This window comes from Cannabis sativa, chromosome 8 (assembly GCF_029168945.1).
Source record: "Cannabis sativa cultivar Pink pepper isolate KNU-18-1 chromosome 8, ASM2916894v1, whole genome shotgun sequence".
Lineage (NCBI taxonomy): Eukaryota > Viridiplantae > Streptophyta > Magnoliopsida > Rosales > Cannabaceae > Cannabis > Cannabis sativa.
This window is the reverse complement of record NC_083608.1, coordinates 50736935-50758089: the sequence shown is the minus strand read 5'-3', so window position 1 is coordinate 50758089 and position 21155 is coordinate 50736935. Positions and strand designations below refer to the sequence as shown.

General features: G+C 33.5%; 3 protein-coding genes and 1 non-coding gene across 4 annotated transcripts; 1 reads left to right on the top strand and 3 right to left on the bottom strand.

Moving 5' to 3' along the window:
• Positions 1 to 7034: 7034 nt before the first annotated feature.
• LOC115700788 (ubiquitin-like protein ATG12) lies at positions 7035 to 8552 on the bottom strand. The gene is made up of 6 exons (XM_030628433.2): positions 8406 to 8552; positions 8204 to 8262; positions 8024 to 8092; positions 7859 to 7921; positions 7369 to 7473; positions 7035 to 7275 (listed from the first exon to the last, which is right to left on the bottom strand). The coding sequence occupies exons 1-5, from the start codon at positions 8446 to 8448 to the stop codon at positions 7414 to 7416; spliced, it is 294 nt and encodes a 97-aa protein (XP_030484293.1). The 5' UTR covers positions 8449 to 8552; the 3' UTR covers positions 7035 to 7275; positions 7369 to 7413.
• A 67-nt stretch (positions 8553 to 8619) lies between these two features.
• TRNAV-UAC (transfer RNA valine (anticodon UAC)) lies at positions 8620 to 8692 on the top strand. Its single transcript has one exon. It is a non-coding gene; the product is annotated as a tRNA-Val (tRNA).
• Positions 8693 to 8751: 59 nt separating this feature from the next.
• LOC115700787 (large ribosomal subunit protein bL9c) lies at positions 8752 to 12206 on the bottom strand. Its single transcript, XM_030628431.2, has 6 exons — positions 11947 to 12206; positions 11137 to 11264; positions 9662 to 9707; positions 9397 to 9494; positions 9268 to 9315; positions 8752 to 9143 (listed from the first exon to the last, which is right to left on the bottom strand). Exons 1-6 carry the CDS (start codon positions 12091 to 12093, stop codon positions 9023 to 9025), a joined length of 588 nt encoding a protein of 195 aa, XP_030484291.2. The 5' UTR covers positions 12094 to 12206; the 3' UTR covers positions 8752 to 9022.
• Positions 12207 to 16991: 4785 nt separating this feature from the next.
• On the bottom strand, positions 16992 to 19996 carry LOC115701225 (pentatricopeptide repeat-containing protein At4g14850). Its single transcript, XM_030628968.2, has 3 exons — positions 18106 to 19996; positions 17404 to 18026; positions 16992 to 17172 (listed from the first exon to the last, which is right to left on the bottom strand). Exons 1-2 carry the CDS (start codon positions 19692 to 19694, stop codon positions 17561 to 17563), a joined length of 2055 nt encoding a protein of 684 aa, XP_030484828.2. The 5' UTR covers positions 19695 to 19996; the 3' UTR covers positions 16992 to 17172; positions 17404 to 17560.
• Positions 19997 to 21155: the final 1159 nt, after the last annotated feature.

The following is a 21155-nucleotide window of genomic DNA, read 5'->3' as shown; positions in this document are numbered from 1 at the left end:
ACCGATCACCAAAACACCAGTTACAGTACCTATTATCCAAAGAGGAATCCTTCCAGTAGTATCGGCCATTTGTCCTACTTTCCTCCACATTTCATCAGGTGGTGTTACATTGCTATACTGATGAAGTCTAAATCTGCAATGCTGATAGATTTGTGTAATTGTGTTCAATGATTGTTTCTTCTATTATACTAACCTTCTGGGTATCACATCACTTTCATATTTATACTACCATATATTTTTCTAACCATATTTATATCTTACATATTGTAGACCTCTATAGTTCACAAAATAAATCCCAACTTCTTAATTGCACTGTTAAGACCTCCAAAATCTAAAACCAGCTTACATTCGAGTACAGACCATCTACTTTTAGTTAAGTAAGATCATATATGCTAAAATATCGTAAGTGCATTAGTAACCCTTTAAAACGAGTTCAACCTTAACATAGGTTAGGTAGCCCAATTATTTATTTATCATTTACTATTTAACCATCGGTTAATCATGTAATCTCATAATATATCAATCAACCAAGTTGTCGGGGTAAGGATACTATATACATAATTGGCAAATCATGCCGAACAGACCTTACTCTGTTCATCGTTACTATACCTCCTACACCCCACTTGTGTCTAATTTGCTACTAGAGACTCACTTTTTATAATTATTTAGCCAGGGCTCTTTGACTCGTACTTCCTAAACTACCTTTAAAAATAAGTCCATACTTCACTTAAGCATCTTCATTCCATATCTGAATGCAATCATGTTATCAATATATACATCCTTTTCTCTTTCCTTATAAGTTCCTCACTTCCAATTAGATAAACTTTAGTTATTTTCCAAACAATGGCTATTGTCTTATTCCATCTTAGTATGTTCCTCTAGGATATTGCTCCATTACTAGCCTTCTGGGTCGAGAAAGTTTCAAATATTTGTCTGAATTCTTAGCTCTTGACAACTTTAACTTTTGGCAGATCTGATGTCATTCTTTCCTCTAACACTATATCGCATAGAAATGCCACCTCTCTTGACCAAAATTAACACTTTTGTAAGTTTTTTTTTCTTCTTATTTGCTTCTATTCACTTAAACATACTCATACTATTGTCCACAAAGCAAATCATGAGTGGATTGTAGTATCATTTGCATACTCTGTGCCTTTTATGTTGCTTGATCATTTTATAATCCCAATATTTCACAAAAACTCGTATGGTCCTTGTTGTTCCAGGAAATTCTTCTAGATGTATCACTCATGATCTCCAATTTTTTTTTCATCATTTACGAAGCTATATCTATGATCTCCAAGTTGTCCAATTTGAATTGTTCTGTATAGTTGTCCTCTGTGTTGCCTCTCATTCATGTTGTACCCAAATTGTTAGCCGTGTCTAAATCTTCTTTTTCTTCCTCCTTTGAAATTGTCTTTATTGAAACCATGCGCATTTTACTTTATTGTCTCCTCACAAAGTAGCTGACCTTGAGTTTGAAGCTTACAATTTCCTTCAGTAATCTAATATTTGTTGATGCTCTACTTATCTCTTGGTGTTCAAGATACCTTCATAAGTCATTACTTTTAAAAAAAAATTATATCAGGTTTCTTTCTAACTTCTTATTCTAGATTCTGTTCAGTACGCTACACTCCTTTCTACGTGATGGCATAGTCCTCTTTGGACTAATTTGTATAATGGACTTTTCTCTAAAGTCTTCATATACAATATTCATACTTCTTACCATCTAACTTAGGGGTGTGTATCCATAGAATATCCATCAAGAAAGTACTTGCTCCTTATAGGTCTATTCTTTCATCTTTCTTAATAAGTGAGTTTCATAAAATACCCTATCTAGTCTAGTATAGCATTCACTATCTTAAATCATTCCCTACTCCCTATAGGTTGGGCTTCCTTTCATAACTAGGTGTAGAGACTTCATCTTTAACCATTTGTAGACAGGTGCAATTCTATGCATCGATACTTAGTTGGCTATTGGTACATTTCATTATGTGCTTCAAGTTCCACTACTAGTGTTGGTGATCTATTGCGTTGAGCCTGTGAAAACTCTTCAACAAATCGTCTTAGTCATGCTCACATTCCTTCCAATGCCTCTATTAGATCGTTAGCCTTAACTACTATTGGGTTTGATCTGGAACATCAACCATAACACACATCCTTAGCCCCCACCTCTATTGGTCGTTCCTTTCAAATTGATTCTAAGCGATCTTCTACTTGCATGTGTGAGCTCTTACAAGAAATGTTGATTTAATAGAAACAAAAGAGTTCAATTATAGGGAGAGAAGATTCCATGAACATATCTAAACTTAATGTTGTCAAGCTTAACTAGTAATATTCTATTTATCAAACAAAGTCTTATGAATTCCTAATATAATTTATTCTAAATTTTCAAGAAATGAACAACCGTCCTTCCTAGTTTCAATTCAAGGCAATAAAGAAATATAAAACCTATTCATCTTCTTCGTAAAATGTGTAATCAATCATAAGAGGTAATATACTCTTAATTTCTCTAAGCACCTACTACAGATGAGACTCTAATTCTAGGAAACATATTTTAACAAAAATCTATGTATCACATATAAAACTATTAATAGCAATACTAAGCATATTAAAACTAACACTTACGTTATAGTGAGAGGGATCTTTTCAGTCTTCTGTATGTATACTGTGAGTATCCTTCGGGCTAAGGAACGATCGGCTCTGATACCAACTGTAACGCCCCAATATTTTGCCTTATTTTACAAAATACTAATTTTGATGCATTATTTAAAAAGATTTAAAGTTTGTTTGGAAATACACAGTGGGTTTTACAATAAATATGCAAAAAGGTGAATGATCATTCATATTAAAAACAAAATAAGTAGTTGAGTGCAAAAAAAATAAATTTGTAACACCCCACTGAGCTGAGATTACTTTACTATAAAAAAAAAAAAACAAAACCAAGGCTCCACCTAGGCGTTACAGACCGTTTGCTCGTCCATAGCCCCTCGCAAGTATACATACCGTAACCGACCCAACTCATCAAACTTACATTCAATGTTCCCCGTCTATTGCTGTAGGGGGAAAGTAAGGGGTGAGCTAAAAGCCCAGTAAGGAAATACTTATCATACAATACCATATAATATCACACATATCATTAATGTATTTATTAAGTTTTAACAATATTATACACCTTATTTTATAACTATAGCCAAATAATTGTACACGTGAAAACCTTTATCATATAGGTTCATACTAATTGTTCACACCATACACATATCCAGAGATTATAACTCCAGGATCATATTCATAACATAATCATATCAATACTATAAATAATAATGTAATTACCATAACATTGACATATCATAGCCATTACTTACATAACCGGCCTAGCACAGCCCTACAATATCCCGGGCCTAATCGCCCATATAATAACACAGGCCTATGCAGCCCTACCATTGTTATAGGATAGGGTATCTCTATATTCAACAGTAACATCACTGTATCATACCCACCATAACAATCTCATACACGACTCAGTAAAATGTAGGGTAGGGTATCTCTACATTCAACGGCCTTATCCCGTATCATACCCCACCATGGTCCCCCACTTTACCTGAGACGTTAGCATACAACATACACTATACACCATACAACATACAATACATACTAGTCATACAACCATAATCTATGTATCAATTCACAAACTCATATTGTGTCCATACCACACATTCTTAGTACCATATACATATTCATAATAACAAATCATAAATCATATTTCAATACATAAAGAATTTAAGTTTATGCAGATAAACACATACAAAACTATCTAATTTCCTTACCTCAAATCCCGCTGCTTAAACTTGTTATCTCGTCACTACTACCTATAATAACACATGGGTCAAGGCCCTAACATTAAAATTCGCACTCTTACAGTACAGCAGAAAGAATACTATTTTTGACCAATAACTACACGAATTCAGTGGAAGTTTCCTTCATAAAAATTATAGGAAATTCAATTATCTTTCCAATGATATAAAAATCACTAAAAATGGATTAAAATTGAGAGAGTTACGATAGTTTTACTGAAACTAAATCTGAGAAGGAATATGGAGTAACGAATCACAGTAGACATCGGAAATCTAAAGTTTTGATACTGAAATATTCTAATTCAGAGAATACTCTCTTCATAAAAGTTTTAGAAAATCGAATTCCCTTTCAAATGACACTAAAATCTTTAAAATCGGAGTTATAACGTAAGAGATATAGATATTATACCGAAACAGTTTTCTAGAAATCCTGAAACAAATGGATTTCGAACTACAGCAATAAAATAATAATTTTGACTTAGAATAATCAATAATTAGTGAATGGTTTCTTCATAAAAAATTTAGAAAATTGAATTATCTTTTAAACGGTACCAAGATCGCTAGAATCAGATCATTATTCAGAGAGATATTTGAATTTTACTGAGACAACTTATATAGAAAATATAAAAAAAACGATTTACAACAAACAGCGTAGAAATACTAATTTTTGACATAGATAAATTTCGATTCAGTAAAACCTTTCTTCATAAGAATTATGGGAAATTGAATAAGCTTTCTATAGGCACCAAGATTGTGAGAATCGGATGAGTATTTAAAGAGATATGACAGTTTTACTGAAACATGTTTCATTCTGAAAAATAAGAAAAGGAGACCTACGAATATTCTCCTATTGTGATCAATAAATAAGTAAATGTAGAGTTTCTTACCTCAAATACATCGAGCTGCTTGGATCGATAGACATAAGATGATGGTGATCAAAGATGAGAGTGAAAAGTGGTATAGATTTGGCTAAGGATGTAATGGAAAGATGATTTGAAAGTTTTAGGGTTAGTCTTGCTCAGATAGGTGGGAAGAATAGAACGATATAATTTTAGGGTTAATGAAACCTATACTATTCTGAATCTTATTAGGTTTAGTTTTATGAATAATAATAATATTAACATAATAGCAATAACAATATAATGAATTATTAAATAAACAAATATCTTACTTTTAAATTTAAATTGTAACCTCTAAATCTCGTAACTTTAGGGCTTAGTTTTCACCTAAAAAAATTACGAATTATGAGATGGTTATTTCTACAAAATTTATAGATCTTTGAATTATCTTTCCAACGCCACTGGAATCACCTCAATTGGAGTTATAAAACTCCAGATATGGTCATTTTCGTAAAACAGTTTCTAAACCTGCGAATTTCTCTAAACTTACGATTTTTCTAACATTAATCAAATAATAATATTATTTAATACCACTTATACAATTAATTAAATCTAATAAATATATTATAAAAACCTAATGGACTTTCATATCGGGCTTTAATTAAACGATTACCTACTTATGAAAATATCATAATATTTTACTTTCGTAGTTAATACAACTTTAACTTTCTTTAAAAAAATGGTACAACTACTCTAAGCAATAATATCAACTCACTAACAACACAAATAAATGAATTAATTATCCTCGCACAATTAATATCCAAACGAAAAATTAAATACTATTTTAAACTGGATATTACAATACCCTTACATAAGAGAATCACATGGAGAGTATCTTGAAGTAACAGGGGCAAAATTGGTACAATGTTTAAAAAAAGAGGTAAAAATGATAGATTTTAAAAAAGAAGGTAAAAATAAAAGAGAACAATATTAAAAGGGAATGTAATTTCGTCTAAATAGTATGTGTTGGTTATATAAAGGTGTTTACAAATTTGTTTCAATTGGTCCGATCTCAAACAGGGTCGGCCCAAGCATTGGGCAACTTGGGTCATTGCACAAGGCCTCCATTTTTTTAAGGCCCAATTTATTTTATTTTATTTTTTTTAAAGAAAAGGCTTATTTTTTTTTTTTCATATTATGTATATATAAAAAAAAATTATAATTGAAAATTTATGAAAGAATCTTAAAAAAAAACGCTAGTAATAGAATTGTAGTTTTTACGTACACGATTTTTTTTAAAAGAGTCCAATTTTAAAATTTTGCACAAGGTCCCTAAAATATTTTGATCGGCCCTAATCTCAAATGATTTGATCTGAATTAGTTGAAGTTTGGAACCAATATATATTACGAATTATATGAATAACCGTTGGTGTGATTTTTTTCCCATTATTTACTTGGATATTTTGGTTGCTCTACCTCACATTATTTCAATTATAGTTTATAAAACCATATGACTTGAGTGTGGCCCTTTCTTAAGAAGAAACCTTCATTTCAAAATTTTGACATTGAAAAACACACACACACACACAAAAATACTTTTCAAATACAAACTATTTTGAATGATGTGATTATCATTCCTATAAAGTTTGATCAGTAGTTTTAAAGATAAATTTATTGAGAAAGAGACTATCATTCTTGTAATTTTTGCTATGATGATGAAGAAGAAGATATGGATGTCGCGCACTGGCCTATTTTAAGTACGACGAGAAGGATGACAATCTTTTCGATAATTTCTCAGCCGTTACCCGAAAGTTTGAAGTTTACTTTACACTGCCAAGAATTATGCTTATTATATGTGTAAATTGGCCGCAGAGGATAAGAAAATTGGAGGAGAGAGCTCAGGGAAGGACCAAGCAAGCATAATGGTAGAGAAATCAAGATTTGAAGTGGTCCTGCTGCTGCTGAGTTAAGCTTGGTCACCAATGGCAATCAATCCCAGATACAGTATATAATATAGTACTAAATAGTAGTACGAGTAAGTGTATAAAGAGATCATCATCATCATAGAATAGAATATCATTATGCTGCTGCTGCAGCATTTTCCATCACCCTTTTTTTCTTTAGTCTCTTTCTTTGTGTGATCAATTAATCTAAGGCTTTGTACATACTGTTTGTTTTTCTTTTGTTGGTTGTTAAAAGATCAACTGTAAAACACAACTATCAATACTCGTGTTTCTTTCTTTCTTTTTCTTTTTCTTTTTTAAAAGCCTAGAATTTCTATAACAACAATAAGAAAAAAAAAACAAGTGTTAATACATTGTTTACAGTTTGTTTGTGCCTGCAATAAAACAAAATAAGTTTGCTCTATTTATTTATGGTATCATTATATTATCCATTGTTGTATTCAAAATTCAAATGGAGAAAAATTATCAACACAATCCATAACCAACCTTTCTTTGTAAGTTGAATAATTTCAGTAAATTTTTTTACATAAGAGAATTAGTGCTTGCTTTGTTCAATTTGGTATATTCATTCCTAAATGTAATCAAAGTCTTCCTTGCCCATCATGCCAGCCAGCACCATATCTGAAAGTAAAATCATCATACATAAAAAGTCAGGCATGAAACAGATACATGAAAAAAGATGTTACTTTATTGCTGAGATTAATAGTTAAATACCTGTGAAATGAAATAAAATGAACTTCATCACTGGTATGTGTTAACTTAACCCCAGGCCATAGAACAAGCATAGTTGACAACTAGTTTACCATCGAAACCGAAATTCTGCAAAAATATCAAACAAAGGATCATTGAACAAAGTCACAGAACCAATGCGATGTTGGATGTTGGATGGATGATAGTTCTAATGATATGTGGCCATTGGATAAAGAACATGTAATTGATCAAAAGAGTGCCATAAAGAACATTGAATCCCACAACACCTATATTCCTTCAAATGCTGATTGAATAGTAATAATATTAGTGAAAACTTAGATAGTGGTTATCACAACGAGGCTCTAAAAGTGGGTGGAGGCACATATACAAATATAATGTCTTGAAACAAACATCTTCCTACCTTCTTAAACAAAACCAATTAACGACAAAGAATTGAAATTTAATGAATTGGCAGATAAATGAATGAATGAATGGAGTAAATGAAAAATCTTACGTTGTAAAGATCAATGACAGATTCATCAGGGTTTGGTGAGAATGCACTGTTCACATACACAAACTGAGAAACCAAACAAACAAAAGCTTCCTTAGTATATTTGAATGTAAACAAATATATTTATGGTAAAATCATAAACGTATGTATGTATGTATGAGTAGCTACCATGGTGTCTCGATGAAGTTGTCGTCTTAAAAAGTCGATAACTTTGGCGAATTTGTCAGTTCCAGGTATCTGCATCAACCAACCAACCAAAACAATCCAACAACAGCTAAAAATCATAGCAATTGGCAAAAAAAGAAAACCCCAAATGCAAAATTGAATCTTTTCCATGAAAAAGCTTGCCTTGAACTTTGCTTGCTTCAGAATGGGAGCATCACCAGTGGCTCTCAGATGAACAACCACTGCTCCAAAATCCAATATATCAATTAAAAAAAAATAAAGACCTAATTTTTCTTTCTTTAAAACCCTAATGGGCAATCAGATTAGTGTAATTCGAAATTAAAAAATAGAAAATTGAAGGAAATCAAAGGGTGAAGGGGACTACCTTTTCGAACAGCTGTAGGAGAGTCCATAGTAATAGTAGCCATTGCTGCCTTCAAATTATTATGAATCTTTAAAATTATAAACTTAATAAAAACAAAGGGACATTTTTAACGACAAATGTAAATTAAATTAGTGTTGCTGAGTTTATGTTATGAAAGAATTCAAAAACAATAAAGTTGTAATTAAATTAAATGAAGCTTAATCCAATATAATATGTTGCTGTGGTGTAGTGGTTATCACGTTAGTCTTACACACTAAAGGTCTCCAGTTCGATCCTGGGCAGCAACATTATTATTTTTCTTTTTTCATTTTTTGACTAGAAAGAAAATAAAAAATGAGCCTCAAAATTTATAAGAACAAATCACATACTTGATCTGTATATAATCTTGATGTAAAAGCACTTGAATCTTTCCACAAAATCACAACTTTTAACATGATAAACTACTCATATTACTAACTTTAACATGAAAAAAGATTAAAGAAAATTTGTGTACAAAACAAATTGTGAAACACCAGCAATCTCAATTGTCAAGCATCTTCATTAAGATATGTCCATCTACTTTTAGATCAACCCGAGTCAAACAAATCCTCTCCCCCCCCCCCCCCCTACAAATCCTTTTAGTTTGCGAAAACAGTCACCCTCACTCGAGCAGTGACTTCGGGATGAAGCTTCAATTCTGCAACGTACTCTCCTGTTTCCCGAATCTCTGGAAGAGCAACGAGTCGCTTGTCCACGTCCCTATAACCGGCAACAACAAAGATTGCAGTGAAGACAAGCTTGATTAGCTTGTAATGCATACATTATAATAAATTTAGATCATAATTCTAGAAACAATTAAGATAATAATAATAATTAATAATACCTTTGAAGTTGAGCTTTGATGATATCCACAAGATCTTGAGCAGTAACACTGTGAAAACAGGTCAATGTCATCAACAAAAACAAGATATTATGAAGAAAAATGTAAAATTATTCCATGGATTCAACTTACGTTCCGAATATTTGCTTTCCTTTTCCACCTTTGCGCTTCACCTTGAAAGCTCCAACAGTTTCGAAAATAAGCGCCAACTGCTCTGCCTCTTCTTTTACCTACACGGATGAAAAACAACATAAACAGAATGATCCAGAAGATACCATTCATTCAAAATGAGAATGATAATGACTTTAGCATAAGATAACAGTTGGAGACTAGCCAATGATTGATTCAAAAGATAACGCAAATGAGAGAAATTTGAGTGACATGCTTGATTTATTACCCGCTTTTTCTCAGCTTCGATTCTTTCCTCTTCCATCTTCATTTCCCTACAAAAAAAATTGGAAAAAAAAAATCATCTCTTTGTTTATTAGAAATAATAAAGGAATCCGTTAATAACAGATTACTACTTTTTAGTTATTTGTTAGAGTTGGTTACAAGTTACTTCTTGTCACCAAAATATCTGTATATAAGCTAAAATTGTAAACTCTTTCATTCAATCAATACACAGTTGATTTCTTTCAATACTATTGTGAATCATTACAATCTTCTGCATGGAACTTGTAAATTTCAGAATGAAATCACAGCATATTACAGCACAAGAATATTAACTCCATATCACGCAGTGTTCGTGCTTATTATGGATAAAACAGATTAAGTTTCGCTAACAATTTGTTGCAATTTAAACTCATGTAGGCATATAAGAGAGAGACATAGAGGGAGTCTAATGCTCAAGTTCTAACTACCGATGTCCAAAAGCAACAAGCACATTTTTGTATATTTACAGATTTTAGACATGGCTAGTACATAACCAACAACAAAAGGAATCAATCATAGATGGAAGTAGCAGGGCTAATAATTAGACTAAATAATCTAATCTTTGATTGTCAAAGTCCTAAGAAGCTGTAATTTTCTTTTGATTTTCCACTGGATGTCGTTGTTAACACAATTAATGACTAAAAGGTGGGATTAAGTCCAAACTTGTTGTGGCATGTAAAGGTGTTGCGGTTTGGAACTTAGACAAGGTCACAACTTATCAACGGATATAATCGCTTGGAGATGAATAGTTTATCGATCTGGGCGTGAATATTCTTATTTGGACATCTTGTTTGGGGTATTGAATTTATGTTCTTAATCTCCTGGCGTGGATATTGGCAGGAATTGATTGAAACTTTTGCATGGGCTCATGAACGAACACTCTCCTAAGTAAGAAGCTTTAATTTTTTTTTAATTTCCACTTAGAACAACATTGTATTGTAGTATCCTACAAGATGCCATAATTAATTCAAATAACTCAACTTTAGAGCATGTTTGGTATTATTTTTTGTTTTTTGTTTTCAAAAAATTGTTTTTAGAAATGAAAACAAAAAATAGTTTTTGAAGTTTTTAAAAACAAGTCATGTTTGGTTAGTGTTTTTTAAAAACAATATTGACTAAAAGTGAATTGGTTTTTAAAACAGAAAACAACATTTTGTTGTTTTCAAAATTCTTGTTTTTTGTAACTTTGTTTTCTGAAAACTGTTTTCAAAAAACAAGGCCAAACAAGCCAAATTGTTTTCAAAAAACAATTTTCTGTTTTTAAAAACAAAAAACAGTTTTTTAGTTATGATGCCAAACATGCACTAACCAATCCTTTTATCATCAAGCCAGTCTAAAAATAATTACAAAGCAATTCATAGGATAAATGAGAATAGTGAAGTTCAGCAAAAGAAATAAATAGAGAGAATAATGAAAAAAGGTTGAGTTTTTATGAATTACTTGACCAAGTCAGGAGTAACAATCTGAGCTTTCCCAGTGGGAAGAAGATAATTCCTGTAAAAACCAGCCTTGACATTAAGTAGTTGACCTTTCTTCCCCAACTCAGATACATCCTCCTTCAAAATTATCTGAACCCCATCACAAAATCAACAAAAAATCCCATCATAATTCTGATACTAAATCCCAATAATTTGGATAGAAATAGTAAGAAAATTACTGTCAACTTTATTCAATAAAGCTCAAATTTTTCTAAGTAACCAAACAAAACATAAACAACATGAAAAAAGAGAAAAATCAATGCACCTGCAACAAACTGATAATACAAAATCCCATCATAATTCTGATGCTAAACCCCAATAATTTGGATGGAAACGGTAGGAAAATGCAATATACTAAATTTCTAAACCAAACCTACCTCAAATTCTGCCAAAACAAATCAAATGGCTCATTATTAAGTAATTAGTGTGAACTTCATTCATTTATTAAAGCTCAAATTTTTCTCAGTAACCAAACAAAGCATAACACATGAATGTATATACAAGAAAAATTATCTGACCCCATCAAAAAATCAACAAAATCCCATCATAATTCTGATGCTAAATCCCAATTATTTTCATAGAAACAGTAAGAAAATGCAATGAAATTAACAAATTATGCCAAATTCTAAGTAATGACTGTGAACTTCATTCATTCATAATAAAGCTCAAATTTTTCTCAGTAAGCAAACAAAAGAAACATAAGCACATGAATGAAGAAGAACAAAATGATATAAACAAGAAAAATTCAGAAGAACCCATTTGTTGAATTTACCGCTCGAGTCTTCTTAGCTTTCTTTTGAGCCAAAATGAGAAAGGTAGCTCTTTTATCTGACAACTTTGTGGGCTCCTTAAACACTTTTCCAGTACTGAAGCTCTGTACCCAAGTTGAGGAACTCCATGACAGAGTCGTTGATGCCATTGTTGGTTGCTTCACAAGCTCTCAAGCTCTCTCTCTCTCTCTCTCTCTCTCTCTCTGTTTAATCTTAATTCTTATCTGTTGTGTTTTGGGCGAGTGAGTGATTTCACCAAAAGATAGTATTTTTTACGTTTTTCCATTTTGACCTCTATATAATATATCACTATACATTTTTCCCACTTTATTTTTTATTTCATGTATACCCTTATTATACTTTTGTTGGCAAAAATTAGTCTTTGATGAGTTCTTTTTTATTATTTTTCCTGTAACTTTTTGTCTAGATGCTCGAGAAAGATTAAACAATAAAGTTTCAAAATCTGTAGTTGTAAAAGCACTCTCTTGCTTTGTTTATTGTACCAAAAAATATCTAGAATTACATAAATTAGTAGCAAACTTTTAGGAGGATATAAAAAGTAATTTTAAGAAAATAAATATTAATTAGAACTGATCTCATCAAAATCCTTAAATATTTGAATAACTAAATTAGTGAAGTCTTTAAATATTTGAATAACTAAATTAGTGAAGTAGAGATACATCAATAAAATAATTATATAAAATTCAATTAACACTATTTTAATGATAATATTAAATTAAAATGTGACTTTTTGTTTCAAATTATGAAATTAATGAAGAAAAAATTTATTTTGATATCATATCTTTCTAACTAGAGATATTACAGTTACTTTACGGTCAGAACCATATAAAAGTGAAGGGACAGTTGTCCTAACCCCAGTTTCATTTGGAGTAGCGTATATGCTGCTAAGGACACGGTTAAGTTGGGACTAAGGAAAGGAATAGGATCTGGTGTAACTGTTGACATTACTTCTGATCCTTGGTTACCGGTGCTGGACAGAGCTACTCCAATTCTTATTGTTCCTGGGCTTGATAACTTCACGGTCAATAGCTTGTTTCAAATGAATAGCCGAAACTGGGATGCTGAGGTGGTCCGAGACCTCTTTTCACTTGTTGATGTTGCAATTATTTTGGGGATTCCAATTAACCAATCGGCTGAGGGTGACTCTTGGTACTGGTTTGATGAAAAAGATGGTATTTATTCTGTCTGAAGTGCATATAAAATGATACAAGAACACAAGACCTCTCCTATTACTTCAGATGTTCATGTATTTTGGAAGAAGTTATGGTCTCTCAAGGTGCCTCCCAAGGCTAAAGATTTGATTTGGAGGGTGGATTCTAACTGTTTACCAACTAAGGTCAACCTCTGTATAAAAAAGGTGTTGTTTGAAAACACCTGCCCTATGTGTGCAGTCTATGCCGAAACTGAATTGCATCTCCTAGTGACTTGCCAATTTGTTGGATCCTGTTGGGAGGCGGCTGCTGTTGCAGAAGCTAGTAGAAATAACTCTTCCTTGCTGCATTGGTTGGATTTCAACGCTAATTGTATGGACAGTGAGAAGCTAGGCCGACTTGTGATGTTGTGTTAGGCTCTATGGTCGGCAAGGAATGATCTAATTTGGAAGGATCGTGCTCGAAGTGTTAGTGATGTAGTTGCATTTGCGTTTTCAAGTCTTGATCAATATGTAAAAGCTCAAGGTAAAGGTAAAATCCCTTTGTTGTCGCCTCTTAAAGATGGTGATGGTTCGGAGCTTTGGAAAAAACCGCTAGCAGGCATTAAGCTACACGTAGATGCGGCTATCTTCGTGTGGTGAGGAATTCTAATGGGGAGTTGATCTCGGTGTTTGCTGGTGTGAAAATTGGCAGAGTCTCCCCTGAACTTGCTGAAGCCATGGGCATTAGAGAGGCCCTCAGCTGGCTTAAAGATCACGGATACACTCGGGCTGAGGTTGAGACGGATAGCTTGGTTTGTGTTGAAGCTATTCGGAGCACAACAAGTTTTACTTCAAGTTTCGGGTTGATTGTGGAGGATTGTAAGACCATTCTTAAAAGTTTGATTAATGTCTCTATATTTTTTGTCAAGCGTTCTGCGAACCGTGTCGCGCATTTTGTTGCCCGACACTCTATGATTTTCGCTGAATGTATGTTTCCTCTTAATAGTGTTCCCCTTAGAGTTGTTGTCTATCCTTTCGAGCGATAGCTCTTCTTAATAAATAACACCTTTTCAAAAAAGAAAAAAAAAACATACATTTTTAATTAAAAATGATAATTATGAATATATTACAAGATTTGGTATAATAGTTAAATCAATTTACACATAGACTACATAGTAGAGCTCATGCCCTCAAATCCCAATAAATGCAAGTTTATATAGTACCAAATAAGACACACCAAAAACATAAACAAACTAACATATATAGTACAACACAAACTTACATCAGGCATAATAACAAAGTACCATAACCATAATTCTATATTAAATTGTAATTTATACTAAATATATTATATTTATATGTCCATAAAAGTTAATATTACATATATAAAATATGTAAAAATATAATATAAAATACAATTCAATATAATATAATATAATACAATATAGTGTACCAACGAACCATAGTGAAGGCACTCTAAGTTTCCACATATAAAAAATAAACATCTTAAGTGATCTTCAACTACTACACAACATAGCTAGTCAAAGGAAATTTCAATTTAGTGATATATAAATAATCACATTCGATTATTCATTTTGTGTTCCTACTTCCCTCTTACACATAATAAAAATAGGTAATTGTTTTGTTTATATATGATTAATGAAAGTTCTTATTCAAATCTTAATAAAAAAAAAAAAGAGGAAATTAATAAAAGTCAAAAGACAAAAAGTCAAAATAAGAAGACATGACAACAAAACAATCCATAAAGTTTTTGTGTCATTAAAAATAAATATGTGTTAGGCTATTTTTAGCCTATGTTTTGGATCCAATTTATGTGCATTTCTAGCTGTGTTGGGACGGAATTACGCTTGTTTTCTATGTTTTCAGGTTCTTTAGAATAAAAGAGGTCTCGGGTGCAGAAATTCAATAAAAGACGTGCTGAGCCGAAGAAAACTCAATTTTTGAGTTTTTGTGCATATCTGGCCGCGGCTAAACACAACTTGGCCGCGGCTAGATCTCGAGAATTCAGAAGCATCAGTCGCCGCGGCGATGAAGAGGCTCGCCGCGGCGAGTTACGAGATACAGAGAGAGCCTAAATTTGGCAAATTCTCGCCGCGGCGAGAGGAAGCTTGGCCGCGGCGAGATCCCGTACGGACCAGGGGCATTTTCGTCCATCGAACCCTAAATTTCAATTATAAATAGAAAACTGCGATTGAAAGTCAGGGAGAGCGATTTGGAACCCTAAAACACAGCTGAGAGCGGCAGGAAGAGCATAGAGATTCAAGTGAAGATCCAGAATTCATCCACCAACAGTTCTTTTCTTTATTCCTCTTTAATTTATTTATGTTGAATATTGCTATAGGAATGGTTATGGATTTATTTATGAACTAAATTTCCCATTTAGGGAGGATGATGATTGTTGTTTAATGTTTTGCCTAGTTAATGTTTAATTACCATTCCTCAATTCTTGTGTGTGAAATTATCTTAATTTGTGTTTAATTTCATGTTTAAGATTGATCACCTTGTGCATGCTCTATGATCTCAATTCAAAATCTGAAAAGTGAGAATTGAGAATGCTAAAATTAAGATAATCGATGTTCTATGTGAAACGAAAGTATTTACATGACTTATGTGACGAGTAGATTATTACTTAATGCTGATTTCATGTTAGTTTAATTAAGGAATTAATTAGATAACATGTGATTTAGAATCTAGAAGATCTGAAAGGAGCTAGGTTATTTCATAATCTGTCGTTCACTCCAAGAATAGGATAGTAATTAATCATTAACAATTTGGGTAAACAACAACAGGATTCTCCTCCCTATTGCCTCATCTTGCTCAACTTTAAAGTGTGTTATTAAGTTTTCTGAATTTCTTTCATATTTTACTGCTTTTAATTCATAATTGCTTTTGATTTACCGAATAACAAACATAAGTATAATTTAGTAGTACTTAATCCAATTCCTTGTGGGATCGACCTCACCTGTGTGAGATTTACTACTTGATTGCGTATACTTGCGTAGTGTTTAAAAATATAGCAACAATATGGAGAGAAAGAGATTGAAAGAAGGTATTCAATAAACGTATTCCTAAGCTTAATGCGCGAAAACAATAAGAAATTAGCTCAAAAAATGAAGCCCATGTCTTTGAAATCCCACAATAGAAAATGAGAGACCCAAAGTAATTGTTATAATTGCAATTTAGATAAGATGAGCAGTTTTTTATTTGAACGAACCAACAGATGATGCAGTTTTCTCTTTCTCCAACTCTCGTGGTGTTTCATCGATGAATTCGGTTGGAGGATGGTGTGGGGATGATGAGATTCATTCTTCAGCTTTGGCTTTGAGGATGTCTGCCATAGATTCAACATCCATTTCACCCTTTCAAAGAATGCCTCCCTCAGTTCATCATCATCTCTTTCTCTGTTGCTTCTAATTTCAGCTTCGATTCAATCATATGAGATTCCAGCTTCTGTCTCAGATCACTTCTGTCTGCATTTGAAATCAATACAAAGTAAATGAATATAAGCAGCATTCGTATTATAATCTAAAGGATAATCAAGACGAACGAATAAGCATATGAACCAAACAAACAGTACCCCAACTATGATCTAAATATTTTCATTGTTTTTGATGGCAATAGGAGTCTTCTATATATGGAAATATGAAATATAAGAACACCTGTAACATTTGAAACGTCTTTCCCAACCATACTGGTTAGTGGTTTCTTTCATTGTGTTTTTAAACCTGTTGAAAACTACATCAACAAAAAACTTAAATAATGATAATAAATAACAAATAAAAATTGTTTATAATTTGTCATCTATAAACAAAACGAAACAATAAAAGTTTAATTTTGTGATTTACAAGTTACCATCTATTAGTATGGAATGGATTCTTTTTTCTTTTTTTTTTTGTTGCATCAGAAGCTTTGACATTATTCTCCATTTCATTCAATGTTTCAGTCAGGTCATCAACAGTTAGCTTTGTCTTTTCGAGCCCATCAAGTGCTTGTGATTTAGTAGTAGTTTCCGGCATTCTTTTGTAGTTCCTTCCTGACACTCATTCACTTTTTTCTGCATTGAAATCAATACAAAATTTGGATCAAATAGGCCACTAGTACTACAGACACTTAATTTCCACAAGTAATTATAATCTAAAGAATCAAGATGAATGAGCAAATCTTATCAACCAATAAATATTCATCCCTGCAAAGATTTTAAAGTAAAAAGAGTAGTGCTGTACTTAATACTGATTATTTTTCAATGAAATATGGTTATATTGTCAGATGAAAGCAGTGAAAGTACCTCTTTAGCTTTGGCTGCCATGGTTATATTCAATTCACCAGCTGCTGCTAATTTCAGCTTGGATTAAGTCATATGAGATTGCCGCCTCTGCTAAGTAGAGAATGCTCTCAAATGACAACTTTCTTTCTATGGCTATTTAATAAAGAATACTGAATAATCACCAATAATCACTACAAGAGCAAACACCATCTTTGAATCGATGAAACCGACTGTTGTCTCTCACTATGATCTCTCTCCCAACAATACCTGAGATGAACTTTATGGCACTATGACAGTCTCCACAGATCCTAAGATTTTTTGTGATCCTTATAGGTACACCGGGAGGAATAGCTATGAGGCCAAAGGCGAGCGCAATCTTCTCACTATGGTACCACACTTCTGACACTTTCTCTTCTTCTTCTAAATCGAACAGAGCGAAATTGGTGTCAGGAATGTAGCCTGCCTCCTTCATCTCCTTCCTTAACTCGGTTAGCATTCGTTGAATCTCGGAGTTCCTTTCATGGGAGGTGTCCTTAGATTGGAAGATATGGATTGCATTCTTAACAGTGATCCAACTGTAGCCTGTCCCTTTCTTGATCCCAACTTCTTTCATCTCTTTTCTCACAAGAGTGGCTTCTTCCCACCTAATTTGTAAATGGTTAACTAACTCAGATTTGTCTAAGAAATAGGGAAAAAAAAAACAAAACAAGCAAAACTAGGTACCTGCCATCAGCAGCAAACATATTAGAAAGCACCACATGGTTGCCAGAGTCGTTGGGGTCAAGTTTAAACAGATTATCAGCTGCAATCTTGCCTAGTTCTGTCTTCTTGTACATTTTACAAGCTCCAAGAAGAGCTCCCCAAACTGAAATTGTAGGCTGCATTGGCATTTTCTTGATAAAATCGTATGCACGCTCTACCAACCCGGCACGCCCCAGCAAGTCCACGACACATGCATAATGCTCTTCACCTGGTTCGATCCCGAATATTGTTGTCATCGACTCAAATATCTCCATACCCTTTTGTACAGCACCCGCTCTACTGCAGGCGGATAATACACAAACAAACGTAACATAATTCGGTCTGGTCTCACTACTGCTTGACATCATTTCCTCAAACATTGCTAAAGCCATGTTAGCATGTCCTTGGTGAGCATGTGCACTTATCATCGCATTCCAAGTGATTGAGTTCCTTTGAGGCATTTCTTTGAAAACATGTTGAGCATCAATAACACTCCCACATTTTCCATACATGTCTACAAGTGCACTCCCAACAAAGACGTTTCCCTCAACACAAGCCTTAACTGCAAGAGCATGGACTGATCTGCCTAGTTCAAACCCTGAAAGCCCAGCACAAGCACTTAGAATAGTTGAAACCATGAAATCGTTAAGCTCAATTCCTGCTTTCCTAGACTGTAGAAAGATCTCAAGGGCCTTTTCCTCCTCATCATTTTGAACATAAACAGCCATCATAGAGCACCAAGATACATCATTTCCACGAGTAATTCTATCAAAAACCATTGTTGAAGACACAATGTCCCGACACTTCCCATAAAAATCTATGAGCCCATTCATAACTGAGACATCTTTTCCAAATCCATATCTTATCACAAATCCATGTAATTGTCGTCCAAGCTCCAAATTCAATGTATCCGAACAGGCATTGAGAAATGCACAGAAAGTGATCGAATTCGGCTCCCCACCAACACCCAGAAACTCCACAAACTTGTGAATAGTAGTTCTAGGCCGCCCACCAAGAACAGCATTTGATATACAAGCATTCCACATTACAATATTTCTACGAGGCATTTCATCAAACACTTGGGTTGCATCTTCCCAAAAACCTGTTTTGCAATACATATCAAAGCAACCACAACCAACAAAGACATCACCTATCTGACCGGCCTTCATCGCAAGGGCATGGAGCTGTTTTCCAGTAACAGGCAAACGAAGAGAAGCTGAGGCCTTAAACACACAAGGAAAGGTAAAGTCATTGGGTTGAATGCCCTCACGACACATGTCAGTGAAGTGGAGTAGAGCAGAAGCAAAATGAGCATTTTGGACAGAACCGGCAATGAGGGAGGTCCAGGTGACGACAGAGCGTGTTGGGGTGAATGAGAGAATGAGGTGAGCTGAGTTTAGAAGGTCAAGTTTGGCATACATGTTGATGAGGTGGTTGGAGAGAAAGGAAGGGAGTGGGGCGTGAAGGGTCTTGATTATGTGGGCATGGGTGGCTCGGCCAAGGGTGGAGGAGTGAGTCGAGAGGGCTGATTCGAGGATGGAGGCGAGGGAGGTGGCATTGAGGAAGGGCATTGGAGCAATAGCAGTAAAAATGAATGGAAGGAAGGAAGGTGAAGTGAATGAAAACTCATTATTGTGTGGTAATGGTAATGGTGAATATTAGGCAGAGTCTTTGGAAATTAATGATAGCAATACCCAAAGAGATGAGTGAATTGAGATGAAGTAAGTGTGGAGGTGTGAAGTTTCCCAGGAATTCGATGATGATCATAATAATAACCACACTCAACTCAAGGACCAAAGTAACACCAATAATTCCAACATATTTGCTTTCCACCATTGAATTCAGGTGTGTTCGGTTTACAATTAATTGTCATAGTAATAGGAATAGTAATAAAATGTAATGGTTATAGTAATATGAATGTTTATTTTGTAATCAACATTGTAATTAGAAATCAAAGAGAAAAGGTAAAACTGTCTTTTTATTATTTAGTTATCATTGTAATCCTCATTTATGAAGTGTAAGAGTATAATGAGAATTTATAAGATTGGGAGTAATGTCTATTAGAATGGAATTCCATTACAAAGGTCGGAAACACAAACCAAATATTGTAACGGTGACTTTGATTCCATTACAATCTTGATTCCAATTAACCAAACATAACATGCTCAATATTTGAAATTTTAACAAAGCAAATATGTCAAACAGTGTGCTTGGGCTTGGGCTGGGCTTACACATATATGGTCATGGGGTTCAGTTATGTGGCCCGTCTGACAGGGATGGTCGGAGAAGGCTGGTATTGTGCACCGTGAGAGAGAGTGTGTGAGAGGGGAGTCGGAGAAGGTTGGGTGGCGGGGGTAGGCGACTGGGTGCTAGGGTTTTTTCAGTTAAGAAGAAGAATAAAAGAAAAAAGAAAAGTGTTAAAAACGGAATGCGAGTTTAGGTAGTTTTGCCTCTAAAAAATCAATTTTTGTGGTTAAGTGTTAAAAAAATTAAAGTTCGGGTGGTTTAGCCGCCAATATCCCAACAAAAAATATTTTTCAAATTATTATTTTTTAATTCTTTTAAATATTTATAATTATTATTTTAAAATTAATATTACGTGGGCCACTAAAAATTTGCCACGTGTACAAGTGGGTAGTCCACTGTGGCACTTAACTGTGATTTTTGGACAAAGGGGTATAGAGCAAAATAGAATAGGAGTTTAGGTAGTTTTGCCTCCAAAAAATCAATTTTTATGGTTAAGTGCTAAAAAATTTAAAGTTCAAGTGGTTTAGCCGTCAATATCCTTAAAAATATTAAATTTTGCATCAAGTTTTACAATTGTGTATTAGAGCACAATGTTAAAAATTAATGCAAATATATAATATATCACAAAACTTTTTTTGTGTCAAATATATCACAAAATTAAAATGTAAAATAAAGCTAAAACCATCTCCAATGAAATATCTAAAATTTGTGCTAAATTTGACATAAAAATAAGTTTGTGTTATATTTGGTTCACTGTTTACAATTATGCTCCAAGGCACAAGATG